Source organism: Entelurus aequoreus, linkage group LG01 (assembly GCF_033978785.1).
Source record: "Entelurus aequoreus isolate RoL-2023_Sb linkage group LG01, RoL_Eaeq_v1.1, whole genome shotgun sequence".
Lineage (NCBI taxonomy): Eukaryota > Metazoa > Chordata > Actinopteri > Syngnathiformes > Syngnathidae > Entelurus > Entelurus aequoreus.
This window is the reverse complement of record NC_084731.1, coordinates 66,491,674-66,517,774: the sequence shown is the minus strand read 5'-3', so window position 1 is coordinate 66,517,774 and position 26,101 is coordinate 66,491,674. Positions and strand designations below refer to the sequence as shown.

Sequence of the window (26,101 nt, the reverse complement as noted above, 5' to 3'; positions counted from 1 at the left end):
GTGAATTTGATTAAAGATTAATGTCATTAACATTATTTACAATCACACATCTTATGTACATGAACATATTTGAGCATGCTGTATAGAACTAATATTGTCATTAATTGTCGGATCTTGTTTGTTTAGTTTTTGACTACATCAGTTCCTATTTTGAGCACCCCTGTGTTTGTGTTTTAGTTGCAATGACTGCAGATTGTTTTCACCTGCCTCTGATTAGTGTTCGGGACGCTCACCTGCTCCTGGGCACTAATCAGAGAGGTACTTGTTCCCGGCTTTTTGACACACTCAGTCTGGCTTTCTTATTTGCTTCCGCGCAACGGTTACGACGGCTACTAATTCGATTCCTGAATGAAGCTTCGCCTTTCTGTTTGCCTGTTTAGATGCTAAGCTTTTCTTGTTCGCTATTCCGTTAGCTTCCCGTGCTATCGTATTGCTATTGTACCCCGCGTGATTTATGGACAATAAATAATTTCCTTACCTGCACATTGACTCCGGAGTCCCGTCTGCATCCTGGGAGAACGATCCACGCTGTAAAATGCGATTCCGCCGTGACAACTATGACTATACACAGCAATTCTTGTTAAAAAAATGTCACTCATATCTTGCTTTTGAGTATATTTTAATGGAATAAAAATAATTTTGATCAGTAGTTGGGAAGGAGTAGGAAAAACGAGCAGTAAAAGTTATAATTTTTAACCAGCTATTGGGTCAAGGAGCGCTAAGTTGCATTTCATTTGCAGTCTGGACTTTGAGTGGCGGAGCTCACATAGCAGCAGCAGCTCCGCTTTTACCCGGGATGTCAAGCTGGTGTTCAGTGAGGGCCACATGGCAGTTATGGCTGCCTTCAGAGCGCCGCTTGTAACAGTGAATAATATAGTCAATGTATAAAGATTTACCAGTGTTTCTTAACCATAGGGCCGCCAAAAAATATATGTTTCTCAGCTGGGCCGCAGGAATACTCAGTTGTAATACACTTTTCCACCACTTGTGGCAGTAATGGCAATCTCATACAAACAGAAGAAGTCTAGAGCTGAAGTCATAGAGAAGTGTCTTAAGCGCAAAAATTATGACTAAAGTGTATTTTCATTTGCACTTAAATTTGATTTAAATGTTACTTAAGGAATACACATATTATTATTATTTATTATTAATCTATTTAGAATAAATTTTAGCACTTTGTAATTGTATGTACATTTATTTTCTATAGTTTTTATGAGTCCTTTCATTTGAAGTATTTGGTTAGTATTTATTTTGTAATAAGCCCAACCTAAGCTTTGATAATAATCTTTGTGATTAACACATGTTTCATATCATTTGACAAGGTTGTAAACGGTAAGTAGGTTAGAGATAATTAGACTTAGACTTCCTTTATTGTCATTCAAATTTGAACTTTGCAGTACAGATAAGAACACATGTTTGTCGCATTAGCTGGTTGTAGTGCAGGATACAAGAGCAGCATCAAGTATTTACATAAAGAATGTTGCATGTACAAAATAAGGTGCAGATAAAAATAGATATAAAACAGAGCTACGTGTGAAATGACTGTACAGATGAATATATTTCACGTTTATTAATGTATAAGTAACCAAGATTTCACTGTAAAATGTGCAGTCTTCTTTACAGCATACTACTGTATATGGCATTGTTTTTTTTTACTGTACATTTCTAGCAACCAAGCTGCCAACTGTAAATCCACAACTTTATTTTACAGTGGACTACTGTAAATGGAAAAACGGCAGGTCTGTTGCTAGAATGTTACTGTAAAAATAGGTGGTGATGTTTTTCCATTTACAGTAATATGCTGTAAAAATTACACTAAATTGGCAGCTCAGTCGCCAAAATTTTGCTGTAAAATATTTTGTAATTTTTACAGTGTACAATTCGATGGATAACTTTCTTTCAAATCCTCAGTCGAGCAGATGTTTAAGTATTTACAAAAATAATAGACTATGATAATATACTTCTTGCACTTTTTAGATATTATTAAAGCTTAAAAGATATGCAATTGTAGGATTTTTTTTTCTGTCAAAATGGAAGGAAGGAATACTTTCAGTAAGAAAAGATGAAGTACAAAAGCCAAAAGCAGTGAAGTTGTCACGTTGTGTAAATGGTAAATAAAAAGAGAATACAATGATTTGCAAATCCTTTTCAACTTATATTCAATTGAATAGACTGCAAAGACAAGATATTTCATGTTCACACTGACAAACTTCTTTTTTTTTTTGCAAATAATAATAATAATAATAATGGATTAGATTTTATATCGCGCTTTTTTATTATTTAACGGCAGCAACACATTGCAAAATAGTTGTCAGAGGGGCATTTTTACCACTGTGTTACATGGCCATTCCTTTTAACAACACTCAGTACATTTTTGAAGTGGAATTCTTTCCCATTCTTGCTTGATGTACACCTTAAGTTGTTCAACAGTCTCCCTTCTGCTATTTTAGCCTTCATATTGCACCACACATTTTCAATGGGAGACAGGTCTGGACTGCAGGCAGGCCAGTCTAGTACCTGCACTCTTTTACTATGAAGCCACGCTGTTGTAACACGTGGCTTGGCATTGTCTTGCTGAAATAAGCAGGGGCGTCCATGATAACGTTGCTTGGATGGCAACATATGTTGCTCCAAAACCTGTTTGTACCTTTCAGCATTAATGGTGCCTTCACAGATGTGTATGTTACCCATGCCTTGGTCACTAATACACCCCCATACCATCACAGATGCTGCCTTTTACACTTTGTGCCTAGAACAGTCCGGATGGTTCTTTTCCTCTTTGGTCCGGAGGACACAACGTCCACAGTTTCCAAAAACAATTTGAAATGTGGACTCGTCAGACCACAGGACACTTTTCCACTTTGCATCAGTCCATCTTAGATGAGCTCGGGCCCAGCCAAGCCGGCGGCTTTTCTGGGTGTTGTTGATAAATGGCTTTGGCTTTGCATAGTAGAGTTTTAACTTGCACTTACAGATGTAGCGACCAACTGTAGTTACTGACAGTGGTTTTCTGAAGTGTTCCTGAGCCCATGTGGTGATATCCTTTACACACTGATGTGGCTTTTTGATGCAGTGCCGCCTGAGGGATCCAAGGTGGTTGGTTTTCGTCCTTGGCGCTTACGTGCAGTGATTTGTCAAGATTCTTGGAAGCTTTTGATGATATTACGGAGCGTAGATGGTGAAATCCCTACATTCCTTGCAATAGCTGGTTGAGAAATGTTGTTCTTAAACAATTTGCTCAGGCATTTGTTGACAAAGTGGTGACCCTCGCCCCATCCTTGTTTGTGAACGACTGAGCATTTCATGGAAGCTGCTTTTATACCCAATCATGGCACCCACCTTTTCCCAATTAGCCTGTTCACCTGTGGGATGTTCCAAATAAGTCTTTGATGATTGTATTCTATTTGTATTTACCATTTACACAACGTGACAACTCAACTGCTTTTGGCTTTTGTACTTTATGGACGCATGCTATTTCCAGGCTCCCGCGGGCCACATCAAGTGACGCGGCGTGAGTTTGACACATGTGAGTCAGACTGTGAGTGCTTTGCCCGTTGAAGACAGTAACATCAAGACACAAGAAAAGTCTCCAATAACACCAGAAACAGTCGCTAGGTTTGTCGCTAGTAGCTGTTTAGGAAGAAAGTCAGCAGATTTAGACAAAGTGGCCAAATTGGCAACACTGCCTCATTCTAACAGGGGACATCTCTGGAAACACAGCAGTTACGCGTCCATGCAGGCTATTTAGTGGTTCTTTTATTTTGTGTTACCTTATTGACAGCATGCTAACAAGGTAGGTCTCTCTCAAGTACATCGTCCCAAATTCCTACACCACTTTTGCGCTTTAGCAACTTTGGGTTAAGTTTTGCAAGGTTTTTGGATTTTCCCGATTTAACTGTATTGTTTTATGTTCGCAGGCTACTCAGGAGGAGCTGAAAGCATCATACAGGAGACTCTGCATGCTGTACCATCCTGACAAACACCGCGACCCAGAGCTGAAAAGACAAGCCGAACAGCTCTTCAACCAGGTGCACCAAGCTTTTGAAGGTGATTATTTGAGTGCTGCACGGTATCCCAACAGGAAACTCTCCATTTAGGGACACAACTTAAGATTGCAACTTTATCTATCGGGCTTGACAATGTGACAAGGAAATGCATTGCATTGTGGGTCTTGCTGGACATCTTATGTACATGAACATATTTGAGCATGCTGTATAAAACTACCATTGTCATGATTTTTTAGATCTTGTTTGTTTAGGTTTTGACTCCCTCAGTTCCTGTTTTGAGCACCCCTGGGTTTGTGTTTTAGTTGCCATGACTGCAGATTGTTTTCACCTGCCTCTGATTAGTGTTCGGGACGCTCACCTGCTCCTGGGCACTAATCAGAGAGCTACTTATTCCCGGCTTTTTGACACACTCAGTCTGGCTTTCTTATTTGCTTCTACGCAACAGTTACGACGGCTACTAATTTGATTCCTGAACTAAGCTTCGCCTTTCTGTTTGCCTGTTTACATGCTAAGCTTTTCTTGTTCGCTATTCTGTTAGCTATCGGCATGCTGGTGCTCTTTTGTTTGTATCCCGCGTGATTTATGGACAATAAATAATTTAATTACCTGCACCTTGCCTCCAGAGTCCCGTCTGCATCCTGGGAGAACGATCCACGCTGTAAAATGCGACCCCGCCATGACAACTATGACCATACACAGCAATTCTCGTAAAAAAATGTCACTCATATCTTGCTTTTGATTATATTTTAATGGAATAAAAATTATTTTGATCAGTAGTTGGGAAGGAGTAGGAAAACGAGCAGTAAAAGTTATAATTTTTAACCAGCTATTGGGTCAAGGAGCGCTAAATTGCGCAACCCAATAGTTGGGTTTGGATTAACCCAACATTGTAGAGAGCATAACTCAGCTTTTGTGTTAAATACATTTAGCCCAATAGTTGGGTTATGAATCAACCCACATTGAGTTAGCATAACTCAACCTTTGGGTTAAATAATTCAATGCAAAAGTTGGGTTGAAAAATTTTACCCAAAATGTTGAGTTAAAATAACCCAAATAAGGGGTTCGTCCTTTTCTGAACCAGCAGTTGGGTTAAAATTGGGGTATTTTTTAACCCAACATTTGTTATTGTTTAGGAGAGGAATAACGTTGAGGGAGGGGAAATAAGTGAGTTTAAAAAAATGGCAAATGAGTTCAACTTTTTCTGTTGATTCTCAGCTTGTTTTATTTAAATTCAAACCAATTAACATTTTAGAGAATCCAATTTGATCAGAAGACTGGAGGGTTGTGACATTATTGTCATCTTTTATCTCATGAACATGAACAATGGCATCGGGATGAAATTGTGAAGATGAAAAAAGTGAAGAAATACTTACATTTATATCTCGCTTGATGCACATTTCATTTGCAGTCTGGACTTTGAGTGGCGGAGCTCGCATAGCAGCAGCTCTCCATTGAGGGACACAACTTAAGATTGCAACTTCACCTATCGGGCTTGACAATGTGACAAGGAAACGCATTGCATTGTGGGTCTTGCTGGACTCTGAATCGCCTATTTACGTGGCTCTGTGCTTAAGTTCCGTTTTTTTTTCTTTAACAAGTTCCAAATATGTCGCGAACGTGCGGCATCATTAACTGTCACAATCATGGTGATGATCGTATAAAGAAAACATGGATTTGTCTCATTTCCAGCGTGAAAGCCAAACCAAAGGAAGTCAGGTTATGAAGCCAATTAATAGACGGTGAGACGATCAAACATGACTTTTATCGCCATCACCTGGTACATATTGGTCTTATTCACTGTATTTTCACACTGGTAAGTTTAAACAAAAGCAGTTTTTATTCAGTGACACAAGTAGCATTTAGTTGGATGTTAGCGTGTTGGCGACAATCAACATACAGTATTTTGGAAAAAAGCATGTTTACGTTTAGTCTTGGGTAAGCACGGAAATGAATGAGTATTATTTACGGAGCAGTAGCACAGTGTTTAAAGTACTTAAAAGTGATACTTTTGGGGGGAAAGCTGCTGATGAAATGAGGCTGGGCGCCCTGAGTTCATCTCCAACACATACGAGATGAAAGCTGTAGATTACGTGCAATTTGACTGCAGGACAATGAGCCTTAACAGAATTTGCCTTCTGAAATTCTTCAGCGGTATAAAAAGTGACTCCGTAGTTGAAATATAAACAAGTTTGGCTGCGACAATGGCGGCAGCTTAATCAAATCTCTTGTCCATTGGACGTGCTCCTATGGATCAATTTAACCTCGTCTGTCTCTGTTTGATATTCTTTAGATCTCCCCTGTACATTTTGTAGATGTAGATGATCATATCTACTATGCATAATTACTTTGCAAAAGAGAAGTGTGAGATACGTCTCTTGTTGCCTTATTTGTATTTGACTTTAATAAACTTTGAATATTAATTATTAAACAGAACAGTAGGGGATAGAAAGAAAAAAAAAGTGTGTGTGTGTGTCTATATATACACACACACACACACACACACACGTATACACACATATAGCGTATACGTGTATATATATATACCATATGTGTGTATGTATATATATATAGCGTAAACATATAGTGTATATATGTTTATATGGTATATACAGTAGAGGTAGGGGAACTTTTTAGATGCATTGCAATTTAGATATGGACGCTTATAAAAATCGGTTAGTAAACGTTGATAATTGCTATATTTATTGTAAATAAAGTAATGCAGACCGTTGTAAAATGTGTGTAACTCACCGAAGGATCCGACCAGCTCCTTTATTTTAGGGCACTTATGTTCCAGTTTTGCACACATTTCATTAACTTAATGAATGTAATGGGAATTTCTGAATAAAAATGCACTGTTTTTTTTAAAGTTGCAAGTGATGAACACTTATTTAGGGAAACGAAAAGAAATGTAAAACTGCATCAGTATATATATATATATATATATATATATATATATATATATATATATATATATATATATATATATATATATATATATATATATATATATATATATATATATATATACAGTCGTGGTCAAGAGTTTACATACACTTGTAAAGAACATAATGTCATGGCTGTCTTGAGTTTCCAATAATTTCTACAACTCTTATTTTTTTGTGATAGAGTGATTGGAGCACATACTTGTTGGTCACAAAAAACATTCATGAAGTTTGGTTCTTTTATGAATTTATAATGGGTCTACTGAAAATGTGAGCAAATCTGCTGGGTCAAAAGTATACATACAGCAATGTTAATATTTGCTTACATGTCCCTTGGCAAGTTTCACTGCAATAAGGCGATGTTGGTAGCCATCCACAAGCTTCTGGCAAGCTTCGGCTTGAACTTTTGACCACTCCTCTTGACAAAATTGGTGCAGTTCAGCTAAATGTTTTCGTTTTCTGACATGGACTTGTTTCTTCAGCATTGTTGACACGTTTAAGTCAGGATTTTGGGAAGGCCATTCTAAAACCTTCATTCTAGCCTGATTTAGCCATTCCTTTACCACTTTTGACGTGTGTTTGGGGTCATGGTCCTGTTGGAACACCCAATTGCGCCCAAGATCCAACCTCTGGGCTGATGATTTTTGCTTGTCCTGAAGAATTTGGAGGTAACCCTCCTTTTTCATTGTCCCATTTAAAGCACCAGTTCCATTGGCAGCAAAACAGGTCCAGAGCATAATAATACCACCACTATGCTTGGCGGTAGGAGTGGTGTTCCTGGGATTAAAGGCCTCACCTTTCTCCTCCAAACATATTGCTGGGTATTGTGGCCAAACAGCTCCATTTTTGTATCATCTGACCACAGAACTTTCCTCCAGAAGGTCTTATCTTTGTCCATGTGATCAGCAGTAAATTTTAGACTAGCCTTAAGGTGTGGCTTCTGGAGCAAGGGCTTCCTTCTTGCATGGTAGCCTCTCATTCCATGGCGATGCAAAACAGGCTTGACTGTGGACACTGACACCTGTGTTCCAGCAGCTTCCAATTCATTGCAGACCTGCTTTTAGGTGGTTCTCGGTTGACTCTTGATCATCCTGACCAATTTTCTCTCAGCAGCAGGTGATAGCTCGCGTTTTCTTCCTGATCGCGGCAGTGACAAAACTGTGCCATGCACTTTATACTTACCAACAATTGCCTGCACAGTTGCTCTTGGGACCTTGAGCTGCTTTGAAATGGCTCCAAGTGACTTTCCTGACTTGTTCAAGTCAATGATTCGTTTTTACAGATCTGTGCTGAGTTCCTTTGACTTTCCCATTGTCGTGTTTGTAACCGAGACTAATGACTGCATCACATGAACCCTCAGAGAAGTCAACAGGTGTCGTCAATCATAATCACTCACATGAAGTTAAGAGGCCATGCCATGAAGCTCATTTGATTTGATTGTAACTTTTTTACATCACCAAAATTGATCATGTATGTTGCTGTATGTATACTTTTGACCCAGCAGATTTGCTCACATTTTCAGTAGACCCAATATAAATTCATAAAAGAACCAAACTTCATGAATGTTTTTTGTGACCAACAAGTATGTGCTCCAATCACTCTATCACAAAAAAATAAGACTTGTAGAAATTATTGGAAACTCAAGACAGCCATGACATTATGTTCTTTACAAGTGTATGTACATTTTTGACCATGACTGTATATATATATATATATATATATATATATATATATATATATATATATATATTTGTATGTATATATATATATATATATATATATATGTATGTATGTATATATATATATATATATATATATATATATATATATATATATATATATATATATATATATATATATATATATATATATATATATATATATATATATATATATATATATATATATATATACATGTATATATATATATATATATATATATATATATATATATATATATATATATATATATATGTATGTGTATATATATATATGTGTGTATTATATATAATGTTTTCCAGACATTGATACTTGATACAAGTTTTGAATATAGCTAATTTAAAATACATGAGTTATGGATTACCAGCGTAAATTGCATCTTAAAATGGTTATATAATGATTTTATTTTCTACATTTAAAATACTTCTTTGTGGTCTACATAACATGTGATGGTGGTTCTTTGGTCAAAATGTTGCATAGGTGATGTTTTACAGACCATCTTTCTGACCGTCTATTCAGGATGTGCCGTGTTTTGTGGGCGGTCTTATTTACGTGCCAAAATCCTTCTCCCGGCCAAGCCCCTTCGTCTCCACCCCGTCAGCCATGCTGTAGTTTTTAGCGCTTCCATATTGAGACTACTGACAGACATGCGTTTGAAGTGTACGCTACTTTGTATTAGAAATGGTAACAGCGCGGGATGCATGTGCATGTACAAGCCAGTCTGCCCCACAACAAGAAGAAAGGAACTTATTGGCCTCAACTTTGGAGCACAACTGAATAAAAATGGCTCTTCGGGTAAACCTCTAGCATTGGTGTAACTACTGTACGTTGAAATATGTCATTAATGTCTCATTGGAAGAAAGTTTAGAAGAAGGCAAGATTGTTTTATAAATATCTCCACCATGCCTCCATGGTTTGATTGAACATTTTCAGGAGTTATGGGGATTGTAAATTCAACAAAAACAGCCACCAACAAGTAAAAAAAAGTTGGTTTTGATCAATAGAAACACTTTAAAGTCTTATTAATATAATTGCACTCATCTGTTTACGAATGTAGTGGCCTTGGGATACAAAAGATTTCATCCTAAATGGTCAATTGAATTTTTGTCACAGCTTCTGAAATTAAGTTGAAAGTCTCTACACTTCAATAGCATGCTGATTTATTTATTGATGGATTTAATCCCAAAGCATGGTGTGGTGTGTACTGTAAAATCATAAAGAAATAATTATCTATTGATGGATTTAATCCTAATGCCTAGTGTGGTGTGTACTGTAAAATCATAAAGATATATTTATTTATTTATTTTTTATTTTATTTTTTATTTTTTTAAATAATTTTTATTATTTACTTACTTTATTTTATTTAATTATTTGTATTTGTTATTTTTAATTTAATTTGTATTTCATTTTTATTATTATTATTTTTTTAAATTATTGTTATTTTTGTTTAATCTTATTATTTATTTGTGTGTGGCGTCGCGCGGGTCTCGCTTCCTGTTGGGTGGGGTCCGTGCCCGTGTGGCCCGACCTTGCGCTGTGGGGTCTCTGTTGGCGACTTGATGTGGTGGCAGCGCGGCGCCCGTGTCTGGTCTGGATACTGTGTCTCGGTTGTTTGGGCGGTGGTGTGTTTGTGCGGGTTTGGGTCGGGGTGGTGGGGTCTTTTGGTGGGGGGGGGGGTGTTGGTGTCTCTTGTTTGCGTGTTGGCGTTTGGGCTTGCTGGCGGGCTGGCGCTGGCTGGTATCTGTGATCCTGTTGGCGTGTGGTTGCCGGTCGCGGTTTTTTTTTGATCGCTTTGATTTGATTGGGTGGTGCTGGCTGTCTGGGGGTGTTGTGGCTGCTGTTTCTGCTGCCGTTTGTTTGTGGTGTGGGCGCCCGTGGCTGCTGGGTCTGGTGCAGGGGGGTGGCTGATGTTGTGACTGGTGGCAGCGCGCGCGCGTGGTTGTCGGGGCTGACAAACTGTGTATATGTATGTGTATGTGTGTGTGTGTATGTATGTATGTATGTATGTATGTATGTATGTATGTATGTATGTATATGTGTATGTGTATGCATGTGTATGTGTGTGTATGTGTACATTTGTATGTTTATGTGTATGTATATATATATGTATGTATATTTCTGGGGGTACGTTCTGGGCCTGCCTGTCGGGTGGGGGTCGGCGCCTCAGGCTACTGCATCCGGACTGCGTGTCTGGAGCTCCTGGGTCCCGCCGTCCATCCCTTCCGGGTGCCCGTCTTGGTTGGGGCCTGCTGGGTCTGGTCCCTGCGTCTACTGTGGTGGCTTGGTGCTGCAGGGTATTCCGAGGTGCTGCAAGTCGGCCAGTTGTTGGGGTAGCGACCTTGTGTGTCAGCATGTCTGTGATCTTTTAATTCTTTTTTAAAAAATTTTTTTTTAATTAATTTATTTATTTTTTATAAATAGATTTAATTATTTATTTATTTTTTTCCTTTTTTTTTTTTTTTTTTTTTAAAAATATATTTTATTAATATTATTATTATTATTATGTATTTATTTATTTATTTATTTATTCCCCTACCTCAGGGGGGGGACTCGGCGGGGCGGTTGCTGGTTGTTCCATCTCCATCGTTGGGGTCCCTGCGGGTGGGGTGGGTGGTTCCTGTGGCCCCGTGCTGGGTGGTCCTGTGGCGGCCGGCTTGGGTGGGGTGGCCGTGGGCTGGCCTCGCCGCGCTCTCCGGGGGTGGGGCGGTCGTGGGGGCCCTGTTGCCGGTGGGGCGGGGGCGGTCTTCCCGTCCGGTTGCGGGGGGGTCTCCGGGCCCCTCGGGCCGGGCGTCCCGCCTTTCTGTCCGTGTGGGGTGTGGTCTCTCGCTGGCTTGGGGTCTGGCTGCCCCCTGTTTTTCTCGTGCCTTGTCCTCTGCCGGGTGCGTCTGTCTGCGGCCTGCTGCTGGCCCTTGTGGGCGGCACGGTGGGCCAGGCTCTGGGGTTCCTGTCGCTGTCCGGCTTGGCTGCGTGGGGGCGGTGGCCCCTGGTTCCCTGGGCACCACACCTACTGTTTGTGGGATGGGTTCTCGGGGAGGCTGGGGCCGTACTCTGGCTCCCGCACACACTGGGAGTCAAATGTATTGTACATGCAAATTCACATATACTCACACACATACATACAGAAATACATAGGTACCTACGCTCCCACATACATATACAAATAAATACAGTACATATTTACACACTCAAAGTTCGTACATCCACACGCACATTCATTATACAAACGTACTGTATACACATACTGTACATATACATTCACTGTAAAAACATACATATACACATACTGTACATATACACTCACTGTACAAACACACACATACACATACTACACACACATTCACTGTACAAACACACACATTCACTGTACAAACACACACATACATATACTGTACATATACATTCACTGTACAAACACACATATACACATACTGTACATATACACTCACTGTACAAACACACACATACACATACTACACACACATTCACTGTACAAACACACACATTCACTGTACAAACACACACATACATATACTGTACATATACATTCACTGTACAAACACACATATACACATACTGTACATATACATTCACTGTTCAAACACACATATACACATACTGTACATATACATTCGCTGTACACACATATACACATACTGTACATATACATTCACTGTACAAGCACACATACACATACTGTACATATACAAGTACATATGCACACATACACTCATGCACATAATCACGTTTCATCAAACATATATTAACGTTGTTGCCCTAGGGTAAACTGGGTATAACACATGGCACACTGAAAAAGCTTAACCTATTGTTACTATAACAATCTACAAGGTTAATGTAGGTTGCTTCTCTTTCTTCCCCTCCATTTTTCTGCATTCTTTCATATCTCAAGTTATCATTACGTATATGTATTGTTGCATTTGAACAATTGTATTGTTGATAATAAAGGTAAAGTACTGGTATTGTTTATTATCAATAGCACTATTTCTATTGGTATTCATATTGCTCCATTTTTAGTGTAATAATGCTCATTGTCATTTCTGTATTTTTTTTAAAATTTTCGCTAACTGCTTATTTGCTATTACTTTTACCATCATGTTTGTACATGTCGTATTTGCTGATGTTGCTCTGTTGTTGTTGTTGTGTTTGCTGTTGTTGTTTTTGTCTCTCTGTCTAATCCCCCTCTTGTCCCCACAATTCCCCCCTCTGTCTTCCTTTTTCTCTCTCTCTACCCCCTCCTGCTCCGGCCCGGCTGCACCAAATGATAATATAAAAACATTTAATAAAGTCAAAATACAAGTAAGGCAACAAGAGAAGTATCCTACACTTCTCTTTTGTAAAGTAAATCTGAACTGCCGATATGGGCATCTACATCTGCTATATGATTTGCCCGAGAAGCTGGGCAGGACATTATAAAAAAAAAATTAAAAAAAATAAATAAAATAAAATAAAATCATAAAGACATATGTGTCACTAGTAAAATGTTTGGACTCATTGCTATAAATGAGGTGTTGTAAAACTTTTGACCAGCACTATATATACAAATAAAGCACAAAACCTTAAGTTAGATGGAAAAATGAATGGACCTAGAATAAACAGCGACTAATATCTTTCCCCCAGTGTTGAGTGACCCTCATGCTCGAACCATCTACAACCTTTTCGGGAAGAAAGGCTTGGAAGTGGAAGGTTGGGAGGTAAGAGCTCTGTTGATTAAATGTTTTGCCACAGTGTCATCATCATCCTCAATATGCTTTCTGCAGGTGGTGGAACGAAAAAGAACCCCTTCAGAAATTCGGGAGGAGTATGAACGTCTCCAGCGAGAAAGAGAAGAGAGGAGATTGCAGCAAAGAACAAACCCCAAGGTTTTATTATCCTGGGGATGAACTGGGCTTTCATGATCTCCTGATGATGTCATTTCTACTCCTTCATGACCCACAGGGCACCATCAGCGTGGGCGTGGATGCCACAGACCTCTTTGACCGTTACGATGAGGACTTTGAGGAGATGCCAGGCGGAGGTTTTCCTCACGTTGAGATTAATAAGATGCACATCTCCCAATCCATAGAGGTACTGTAGACAGGGACGTAACCAGTTCTACTACTAACAAGGATTAAAAACCTCACAATGATTTCACCGTAGAAGCTCCACTACCTATTGGCAAAACCTGCCAAAAGAAAGTTGCGGCTGAAGAGGTTAACACGTCCAATAAGGTGCAGCATTGCACGCCAAAGTAAGGGAAGACGTAATAAACTAAGTTCAATTATGTTACTGGCAATGAAGAATTGACTTAATCATAAACGTGTCACTTACAAGCAGTAGTTAGCCTTGAGTCAGGTGAGGGGAAACAAACAGCTACAGGTACCCCTGCCAGTTCAGTTATCATTTAACGTTAGACATTTTACCAAGGTATGCCTATAGCAGGCCTGGGCAATTATTTTGACTCTGGGAGCCAAATTTAGAGAAAAAATGTGTCTGGGGGTCGGTATATCTATTTCTAGGAACACTAATACAAAACGAAAGCTAAAAACGATATGACAGACGGCCTTAAAAAACGGAATGGAATTATACATTTTTTTTACTGAATGAGACACCCAGAATGTACATGAAAATAAAGAATGTGGGATTTACAATATTAACTATGAAGGATAAAACACTGAATATTGACAACATATGAACGTCACACCCCCTCTCCATCCACATATTTTACAATCAAGCAAAATGAACGCGAAGGGTAAAATAAACCCCACCTACAATCTGATATATCTGATATATCACTAAGCTTTAGAACTTTGTTGTAAAAATCTCCTTCCGCGTCTGTCCCTGACACCCACATTTCAGGTTCTGGAAACACTCTGTGGAAACGCTCCCCACCCACACTGCTTGGTGCCTCGTCTGAGATGCTGTGACTTAGATGACCATATTAACTAATTACATTTCCATAGTAACTAATTAGATGACAATAGTAACTAGTGTATCATGCAAAACTGCGGATTCCAACCATTGAAATACTTTGTATAGTTCAAGATTTAGGGTCATTAGAAAACATCACTGCACATCATAATGGCAGCTACACTTTCCATCTTAAAGATCTAAAAAAATTATTTGGGAATGTCCGGCGGGCCGGATTGAAAAGCTTAACAGGCCTTAATTTGCCCAGGTCAGGCCTATAGGCTACTGTTTCAAACCTTTCAGATTTACCATAAATTGATTAACGTGGACCCCGACTTAAACAAGTTGAAAAACGTATTCGGGTGTTACCATTTAGTGGTCAATTGTACGGAATATGTACTGTACTGTGCAATCTTCTAATAAAAATTTCAATCAATCAATCAAAGCCATATAACTTGGTGCATGTAGTCCACAACATTCAAACGCCAATGAGGAATTATTTGATCATGTGATTTGGCTGTCTCCATACGTTTCACATTGCCATGATGACTAATGTTGGAACCCATTTCCTCAGCATATCAGCATATTGAGAAGTAAATAGGCACTGACACTACCCATATCCACATAGCTTTTATTTGTACTAAATATGTGTTGTCCTGTCAGTTGGATGACACATGGACATACATGCTAACTAGTATATATTTCCCCCGTTAGCATGTATGTCCATGTGTCATTGACCGGGCTAGCATGCTAACATTGGTTGCAAGAACATACTATCTTTGTTAGACAAGATCATAGACTGTATTGGAAAATATAGTTTACATACCAAATGTCCATTTCCATTTATTACAAGTCATAAGAAAAGGTAAATGCCTGACTTACCTATCAAGGAGGAAATGAGCAAGTTTGCCGTCAGATTAAAAAATCTTCAATGGTCTCCATCTTTCAAAGGCATCCCCGATACAAATCCTGTTTTTTTTTTCCTGGCTTTGTCATGAATAAGTTGACAATGGTAACTTTTAGATGGACTTAGGTCTGACATGTTTAGTAACTTTACCAGTGGCAGTAGCCAGACCAAGATGGCAACCTGGATGTGACACACTCACAAACTTTCTAATTGGTCAAACGGGTGGAGGGCGGGGCATCGAAATGAAAACAATAACAAGTTTTCGGGGCTGTAAATCTAATCTTAAAATGAGCATATGAACTAATGTTATCAGTTATAGAGGTATTGGAAAATAAGATGATTTAATAATGCCTTTTGACATATCATTTAATGACTTGACATGAAATTATCACATATGGCTTCTTTAAACATGCTAATACTACCGTATTTTCCGAACCATAGGACACACCGGATTATAAGGCGAATTAAAGGGGTCATTTTTTTCTAAATGTAAAATACTTCCTTGTGGTCTACATAACATATAATGGTGGTTCTTTGGTCAAAATGTTTTACAGATCACCTTCAAGTCACTTTCTGACAGTCGCTTCAGTCGCTTATTTACGTGCCTCCAATTCGACAGCGTCTTCTCCCCGTCATCTTTGTTGTAGCGGTGTAGCGTGCAAGGATGGGAGTGGAAGAAGTGTCAAAATATGGAGCTAACTGTTTTAATGACATTCAGACTTTACTATAATCAATAACGGAGCAGCATCTCCTCATCCGTGGCTCACTAGTGCAACAACAACACCCGAAATGTGTCCCGTGAATAACCGTCCGACCGGAACTCTCTGATAACTAAAGTTCCTTGGGTGAATAATGTAAACTCACTACACCGGTATGTTTTAGCGCTTTCATGGCGAGTTTACTGGCAGATGTAAGAACTTTACACTGCTTTATATTAGAATTGGCAACAGTAGAGGATGAATGTCCCATAACAAGAAGATAGAGAAAAAGAAGAAGCTTATCCACTTCGGCGTTGCCGAAGTCGGACGCGCGCAAATTTTCAGGACTTAGGCAGATCCCAAATACAGATCAACAGGTACCAGAAGGTAAGAAAAATTGGTTTTGCATAATATTTTGAAACAAAATGCCAGATAATATGCCTGTGATGAGGTGGCGACTTGTCCAGGGTGTACCCCGCCTACCGCCCGAATGCAGCTGAGATAGGCTCCAGCATCCCCCGCGACCCCGAACGGGACAAGCGGTAGAAAATGGATGGATGGTATATGTCTTACCGTATACACACACCATAATAATACTCCTATGTTGAAGCCCAGTACAATCCATCAAGCGGTGCGGCTTCATAGGTTACCAAAGTCCTACTAAAACATTTTGACAGATTTTTGAGCGCCGTGTGTAATGTTCTTTATTTTCAATGGAACATATAAAATGTTGGTGTTGTTTACTGCCATCATATTGCCGTCTACACATATCTCTTTTGTGTGACTGCCATCTACTGGTCACACTTATAATTTCACCATGTACCAAATAAAATAGCTTTGAGGTCGGTAAGCACAACCAAAAGGATTACGTACAACCGGGTTATAAGGCGCACTGTCGATTTTTGAGAAAATTAAAGGATTTTTAGTGCGCTATATAGTCCGAAAAATACGGTAATCTGTGCTACGCCGTCTGAACAAAACATTGACAGTTTAGCTTTGTTAAGTTAAAGGCCTACTGAAATGCGATTTTCTTATTTAAACGGGGATAGCAGGTCCATTCTATGTGTCATACTTGATCATTTCGCAATATTGCCATATTTTTGCTGAAAGGATTTAGTAGAGAACATCGACGATAAAGTTCGCAACTTTTGGTCGCTGATAAAAAAGCCTTGCCTGTACCGGAAGTAGCAGACGATATGCGCGTGACGTCACCGGTTGTGGAGCTCCTCACATCTGCACATTGTTTACAATCATGGCCACCAGCAGCGAGAGCGATTCGGACCGAGAAAGCAACGATTTCCCCTTTAATTTGACCGAGGATGAAAGATTTGTGGATGAGGAAAGTGAGAGTGAAGGACTAGAGGGCAGTGGAAGCGATTTAGATAGGGAAGATGCTGTGAGAGGCGGGTGGGACCTGATATTCAGCTGGGAATTACTAAAACAGTAAATAAACACAAGACATACTGTATATATACTCTATTAGCCAAAACACAACTAGGCTTGTATTTAATATGCCACAAATTAATCCTGCATAACAAACCCCCCCCCACCCCCCCTTCCGTCCATATAACCCGCCAATACAACTCAAACACCCGCACAAAACACTCAATCCCACAGCCCAAAGTACCGTTCACCTCCCCAAAGTTCATACAGCACATATATTTCCCCAAAGTCCCAAAAGTTACGTACGTTACATGCACATAGCGGCACGCACGTACGGGCAAGCGATCAAATGTTTGGAAGCCGCAGCTGCATACTCACGCTACCGCGTCTGCGTATCCAACTCAAAGTCCTTCTGGTAGGAGTCTCTGTTGTCCCAGTTCTCCACAGGCCAATGGTAAAGCTTGACTGTCATCTTTCGGGAATGTAAACAATGAAACATCGGCTGTGTTTGTGTTGCTGCAGCCGGTCGAAATACACCGCTTCCCACCTACAGCTTTCTTCTTTGCTGTCTCCATTGTTCATTGAACAAATTGCAAAAGATTCACCAACACAGATGTCCAGAATACTGTGTAATTTTGCGATGAAAACAGACGACTTAATAGCTGGCCACAATGCTGTCTCAAAATGTCCTCTACAATCCGTGACGTCACGCGCAGGCGTCATCATACCGAGACGTTTTCAGCAATATATTTCGCGCGAAATTTAAAATTGCACTTTAGTAAGCTAACCGCATTGGCATGTGTTGCAATGTTAAGATTTCATCATTGATATATAAACTATCAGACTGCGTGGTCGGTAGTAGTGGGATTCTGTAGGCCTTTAAAGTACCAATGATTGTCACACACACACTAGGTGTGGCAAAGTTTTTCTCTGCATTTGACCCATCACCCTTGATCACCCCCTGGGAGGTGAGGGGATCAGTGGGCAGCAGCGGTGGCCGCACCCGGGAATCATTTTTGGTGATCTTTGTGTCTCAAAGTATGGAAAATGTCATCACCTAACCCTCTCATGCTGTCCATGTGATTGAATTACGCAACATGCGCCGGGCTACGTGTCACAAGCCCCGCCCCCGCGTCACCAGAGCCGCTTACAATGACCCGTGGACTAAAAATGGGCCTGACTTGGTTTTCTGTTTTATCCGCTCGGTTGTCTTTTGTTCCAGGCTCCTCTGACCAGCTCGGACACGGCAGTGCTGTCTGGCTCTCTCTCCACACATAACGGCAATGGTGGGGGCAACATCAACATGACTGTGCGCAGGGTTACGTCTGCCAGAGGCTGGGGAGAGGTACACACAATGTGGCCATCGTGGCACAATCTGTCTCTCTGCAAGCACTCGTTCTTGTATGCAGGTGGAGTTGGGGGCCGGAGACATCCTGGGGCCTCTTATTGGGCTGAAGGTGTTTCGTAATGTCACTCAGCGATGGTATGGCCCCACAGGCGAGGATCTAGAGGACAAAACGTTATATCTCTCTTCTTCCTCTGCTCAGTTTCTTGACAGCACAGTGCGGCCTGCAGTTTTCCCCCCGGGGAGTACGCCCCAGTTGTTCTTTGATGACAGCACGCCACCTGGACCAGAACACCATGGGTTATCTTCAGTGGCGCTGGGGGCCCAACAGTGCCATGACTACAAGTGTGGTGCGGGACACCAAGAGCAGCCACTTCACTCTGGCTGTGCAGGTAAGTAGTGCAACACAATACTAAGATTCACAACACCAATCTATAAATGACCATTAGTGGGCCTGTTACTAAGACTGTGCAGGTAAATAGTGCAACACGATACTAAGATCCACAACACCAATCTATAAATGACCATTAGTGGGTGTGTTACTAAGACTGTGCAGGTAAGTAGTGCAACACAATACTAAGATTCACAACACCAATCTATAAATGACCATTAGTGGGCCTGTTACTAAGACTGTGCAGGTAAATAGTGCAACACAATACTAAGATCCACAACACCAATCTATAAATGACCATTAGTGGGCCTGTTACTAAGACTGTGCAGGTAAATAGTGCAACACAATACTAAGATCCACAACACCAATCTATAAATGACCATTAGTGGATGTGTTACTAAGACTGTGCAGGTAAATAGTGCACATCAACACAACACTGACTGAAACATAGCATAACTCCAATCTATAAAATACCTTTAGTGGGCGTGTTACTAAGACTCTGCACTGTAAGTAAAAGTCACATTTGTAAATGTCCTGTCTAGCTGGGCGTCCCTCACTCCTACCTGATGATGAGCTACCAGTACAAGTTCCAAGATGACGACCAGACTAAAGTCAAAGGCTCCGTCAAGTAAGTCCGTCTCACTGCATCATCGCCTAGCAATAGTCCAATAAAACTTGAAGTCCGTGGCGCTGGTCTACAGAAGTGTTTCAACCTAATAATTGATTTGTCAGTATTTAAGAGTTCCTAATTTTTTATTGAATCCATTGCTGTTAGTCATGTGTTGAAGCAATTAGGAACATTTTGATTAGGACTCAACTATATGTACTAGTGTTGTCCCCATACCAATATTTTAGTACCGGAACCAAAATGTATTTCCATACTTTTCTAAATAAAGGGCACCACAAAAAAATGCATTATTGTCTTTGTTGTAACAAAAAATCTTAGGGTACATTAAATATATGCTTATTATTGTAATTTAGTCCTTAAATAAAATAGTGAACATACTAGATAACTTGTCTTTTAGTAGTAAGTAAACAAACACAGACTCCTAATTAGTCTGCTGACGTATGCAGTAACATTTTGTGTCATTTATCATTCTGTCAACATTATGAGGGACAAACTGTAAAAATTTATTATTAATCTACTTGTTCATGTACTGTTAATATCGGCTTACTTTCTGTTTTAACATGTTCTATCTACACTTCTGTTAAAATGTACTAATCACTTATTCTTCTCTTCTTTGATACTTTACATTAGTTTTGGATGATACCACACACTTAGGTATCAATCCGATACCAAGTAGTTACAGGTTCATACATTGGTCATATTCAAAGTCCTCATGTGTCCAGGGACATTTTTCCTGAGTTTATAAACATAACATAAGTTAAAAAAAACGAAAGAAGATTTTGTGACGATAAAAAATATTGATGTAATCATAGTAGTATCAACTAGATACGCTATTGTACGTGGTATCATTACAGTGGTTGTTAGGTCTGTATCATGAATCAATTTAAGTGGACCCCGACTTAAACAAGTTGAAAAACTTATTCGGGTGTTACCATTTAGTGGTCAATTGTATGGAATATGTACTTCACTGTGCAACCTACTAATAAAAGTCTCAATCAATCAATCAAAAAAAGGTGTGGATCCACCAATGGCGTTTGTTTATATTGTAGCTAGGGATGTCCCGATACAGGTTTTTGAACTTCCGATCCGATACCGATGTTGTTTTTGCACTTCCGATCCGATACCGATACTGGCCGATACTGGCCTATCCGAGCATGTATTAAAGTTTAAAGTTATTTATTTATTATCATTTTTTAGCCTACTTAGTTGTCAGATTCATGTTGAAAAGGGTTTTAGTACTCTTGATAACAACTAGCCAGCTGAATTAGGTGAGTTTGAATAATACACAATGGTTGGTAACAAGAAACTGACCTGTTTATTCAAGGATAAACACAAAATAGACAAAATTATACATGACAAACAGAAATGGCATCATTGAACAGTAAAAAAGTGAACAATATAAATTGCAAATAATGCTGTAAACATTATTAAAAAAAACAAAACACACAAACAAGTCCGAGTCCATGGTTCTCGCCCGGAAAAGGGTGGAGTGCCATCTTCGGGTTGCGGAGGAGACCCTGCCCCAAGTGGAGGAGTTCAAGTACCTCGGAGTCTTGTTCACGAGTGAGGGAAGAGTGGATCGTGAGATCGACAGGCGGATCGGTGCGGCCTCTTCAGTAATGCGGACGCTGTATCGATCCGTTGTGGTGAAGAAGGAGCTGAGCCGGAAGGTAAAGCTCTCAATATACCGGTCGATCTACGTTCCCATCCTCACCTATGGTCATGAGCTTTGGGTTATGACCGAAAGGACAAGATCACGGGTATAAGCGGCCGAAATGAGTTTCCTCCGCCGGGTGGCGGGGCTCTCCCTTAGAGATAGGGTGAGAAGCTCTGCCATCCGGGAGGGGCTCAAAGTAAAGCCGCTGCTCCTCCACATCGAGAGGAGCCAGATGAGGTGGTTCGGGCATCTGGTCAGGATGCCACCCGAACGCCTCCCTAGGGAGGTGTTTAGGGCACGTCCAACCGGTAGGAGGCCGCGGGGAAGACCCAGGACACGTTGGGAAGACTTTGTCTCCCGGCTGGCCTGGGAGCGCCTCGGGATCCCCCGGGAAGAGCTGGACGAAGTGGCTGGGGAGAGGGAAGATAGACAGAAGAATAACAATAATAATATTATAATAATAATAACAATAATAATACATTCCCATCACCTTATATCTATGAAACATTAGGCTACTGAAATACTGACAAAGAAATAAATGCCAGCTGTAGAGTAAAATATTTTCAATATAGTACTGAAGCTTATAACATGCTCAAATAATTATAAAGCACTTACTTGTCTTTGTAGCGTGGATCTAGCATTGTTGCCACGGCATAGAGGGGTTCCGTTTCCACATGGTCAAAACGTGTGTGCACCGCATCGAGTAAGGTGGCCTTCATGGTTTGAATCCCTCTGTGTTCTTTGCTCTCACTGTCTAGAAAGCGTGTCAGGACACGGACAGATGGGATAACATCGGCTGCTGTGGCGGAGGCTGCACTAACCTCGGCTGTCAGCTCTTGGAAGGGTTTAAGAATTGTTGCAGTTTTCTCTAGCAGCGACCATTGGTTGCCTGTTATTGTGGCTGGCAGATTGCTGTCGCTATCCGATGCATAGGCCTGCAATGCCCGCTTACAATGCACTAGGCTGTCGATCATCATCTTCGTACTGCTCCATCTGGTCTTGACATCCTGTTGCAAACGCTTCGGTTCAACATTCAACTCTTCCTCAATATCCTCGAGTTTTGAGTAGGCCATGGGCGAGTACTTGAAGTGGGTCACTATTTTTCTCCCGTTGGCGATGGCTTTGCTTACAGCTCGCTGTGCCAATAGACCGTGTTGGACAATGAGCTGTAAGGTTTGCGCAAAACATCCCAGGCTGCGCACGCCAAGCTGATCCATTGCCTTTTTCATATTGGCCGCGTTATCTCTTAAAATTACATGGACCTTCTTTTTGTCAAACTTTCAAGCGCGTAGCATATGTTCAATTGCGTCTGTGATGGCATTCGCTGTGTGTGAGCCTCTAAACTCACGCGTATGTAAAACAGCTCTCTTTGGGTTGAAGTCCGGCCCAAGCCAGTGTGCAGTTAAACTTAATAATGATTGATTGATTGATTGATTGAGACTTTTATTAGTAGGTTGCACAGTGAAGTACATATTCCGTACAATTGACCACTAAATGGTAACACCCGAATAAGTTTTTCAACTCGTTTAAGTCGGGGTCCACTTAAATTGATTCATGATACAGATATATACTATCAGATATATACTATCATCATAATACAGTCATCACACAAGATAATCACATTGAATTATTTACATTATTTACAATCAGGGGGGGGGTAGGATATGGACAGCAAGTAGTGGACATAGAGAGAGAGAGAGAGAGAGAGAGAGAGAGAGAGAGAGATAGAGAGAGAACAGAAGGCATAAGAAAAAGTATCTGCATTTGATTGTTTACATTTGATTATTAGCAATCCGGGGAGGGTGTTAGTTTAGGGTTGTAGCTGCCTGGAGGTGAACTTTTATTGCGGTTTTAAAGGAGGATAGAGATGCCCTTTCTTTTATACCTGTTGGGAGCGCATTCCATATTGATGTGGCATAGAAAGAGAATGAGTTAAGACCTTTGTTAGTTCAGAATCTGGGTTTAACGTGGTTAGTGGAGCTCCCCCTGGTGTTGTGGTTATGGCAGTCATTTACGTTAAGGAAGTAGTTTGACATGTACTTCGGTATCAGGGAGGTGCAGTGGATTTTATAGACTAGGCTCAGTGCAAGTTGTTTAACTCTGTCCTCCACCTTGAGCCAGCCCACTTTGGAGAAGTGGGTAGGAGTTAGGTGGGATCTGGGGTGGAGGTCTAGAAGTAACCTGACTAGCTTGTTCTGGGATGTTTGGAGTTTAGATTTGAGGGTTTTGGAGGTGCTAGGGTACCAGGAGGTGATAAAGGACGGTGATCACAGCTCCATATATCGGTTGTGAAACTAAGAGCATTTGCACTCTCTACTTGTTTGGCAATGTAATCTCTAACATCTTTGTGAATCTGGGGATTGTTTTCTCAAGGATGTAATGACGGCTGGGCATGTTGTACCGTGGTTCAAGGTGTTGGATGGTGCGTCGAAAGCCCACTTTACTCACGAGAGATAACGGCTCATCATCCAGATTTATTTCCTCGGCAATGACTCTAGTTATCCACTGGGCTTTAGCACTGTTCAGTGGCAGTATGTCACGCTTCGCCAACGTTTCTGTCAGAGTTAGTTGGGTAGGACCTTTCTTTTTCTTTTCGTCAGTTTTCTTTAGAAATTCTTCATATTCTTTACGGTGGTATTTCGCTAAATGCTTGATCAGATTTGTTGTATTCAAATGTCTTACAACTTTACCACCACGCTTGACTTTATTGTGGCATGTTTTGCACTCCACCTCGTCATCTTTTTTATTTTGTACGGTAAAATAATCCCACACAGCTGACATTTTTACCGGTAACTTTTAATTCACATGGCCGTCTTAACGGTTAGGACACAGACCTGTGGATGTGTTGAAGGTGTGCTGGAAAATGCGGAACGGTAATTAGGGAGCAGCAGAAAAGTGGAATGTATTATTTAAATCGGTGCGTTGGAAAACACGGATTGGAATTTTTTATAAACTGGATCTGGATCGTCATTTTCCCATGCCTTGCCGATACGCATTTTTTGGCAAATATCGGCGGCCGATCCGATCCAAATATCGGATCGGGACAACCCTAATTGTAGCGTCCCGAAAGAGTTGGTGCTGCAGGGAATTCTGGGAATTTTCTCTGTAGTGTTTATGTTGTGTTGCGGTGCAAATACTCTTCCAACATGTGTTTGTCGTTGTTGTTTAGTGTGGTTTAAAGGCCTACTGAAATGAAATTTTTTTTATTTAAACGGGGATAGCAGATCCATTCTATGTGTAATACTTGATCATTTTGCAATATTGCCATATTTTTGCTGAAAGGATTTATTAGAGAACATCGACGATAAAGTTCGCAACTTTTGGTCGCTGATAAAAAAAGCCTTGCCTGTACCGGAAGTAGCGTGACGTCAAAGGTTGAAAGGCTCCTCACATTTCCCTATTGTTTTCAATGCAGCGAGAGCGATTCGGACCGAGAAAGCGACAATTACCCCATTAATTTGAGCCAGGATGAAAGATTCGTGGATGAGGTACGTGAGAGTGAAGGACTAGAGTGCAGTGCAGGACGCATCTTTTTTCGCTCTGACCGTAACTTAGGTACAAGCTGGCTCATTGGATTCCACACGCTCTCCTTTTTCTATTGTGGATCATGGATTTGTATTTTAAACCACCTCGGATACTATATCCTCTTAAAAATGAGAGTCGAGAACGCGAAATGGACATTCACAGTGACTTTTATCTCCACGACAATACATCGGCGAAACACTTTAGCTACGGAGCTAACGTGATAGCATCGGGCTTAACTGCATATAGAAACAAAAGAAATAAGCCCCTGACTGGAAGGATAGACAGAAAATCAACAATACTATTAAACCATGGACCTGTAAATACACGGTTAATGCTTTCCAGCCTGGCGAAGGTTAACAATGCTGTTGCTAACGACGCAATTGAAGCTACCTTAGCAACGGGACCTCACAGAGCTATGCTAAAAACATTAGCTATCCACCTATGCCAGCCAGCCCTCATCTGCTCATCAACACCCGTGCTCACCTGTGTTCCAGCGATCGACGGTGCGACGAAGGATTTCACCCGATCACCGATGCGGTCGGCGGCTAGCGTCGGATAGCGCGTCTGCTATCCACCTCAAAGTCCTCCTGTTTGTGTTGCTGCAGCCAGCCGCTAATACACCGATCCCACCTACAACTTTCTTCTTTGCAGTCTTCATTGTTCATTAAACAAATTGCAGAAGATTCACCAACACAGATGTCCACAGATGTCCAGAATACTGTGGAATTTTGAGATGAAAACAGAGCTTTTTGTATTGGATTCAATGGCGTCCGAATACTTCCGTTTCAACGATTGACGTCACGCGCATACGTCATCATATCTAGACGTTTTCAACCGGAAGTTTCGCGGGAAATTTAAAATTGCACTTTATAAGTTAACCCGGCCGTATTGGCATGTGTTGCAATGTTAAGATTTCATCATTGATATATAAACTATCAGACTGCGTGGTCGGTAGTAGTGGGTTTCAGTAGGCCTTTAACTATATGGCAGATGTT

The 26,101-nt window shown here is 40.6% G+C and overlaps 1 protein-coding gene across 1 annotated transcript in view; it reads left to right on the top strand.

Annotated features, from left to right (window-relative positions):
• Positions 1-26,101, top strand: part of dnajc11b (DnaJ (Hsp40) homolog, subfamily C, member 11b) — a 75,737-nt gene that overhangs the window by 3,811 nt on the left and 45,825 nt on the right. Inside the window, exons 2-9 of the mRNA XM_062056598.1 lie at positions 3,918-4,047; positions 13,304-13,377; positions 13,444-13,545; positions 13,622-13,750; positions 18,783-18,905; positions 18,970-19,043; positions 19,108-19,297; positions 19,839-19,924. Coding sequence (XP_061912582.1) covers positions 3,918-4,047; positions 13,304-13,377; positions 13,444-13,545; positions 13,622-13,750; positions 18,783-18,905; positions 18,970-19,043; positions 19,108-19,297; positions 19,839-19,924 — 908 coding nt within the window. The remainder of the gene's footprint in view (positions 1-3,917; positions 4,048-13,303; positions 13,378-13,443; positions 13,546-13,621; positions 13,751-18,782; positions 18,906-18,969; positions 19,044-19,107; positions 19,298-19,838; positions 19,925-26,101) is intronic.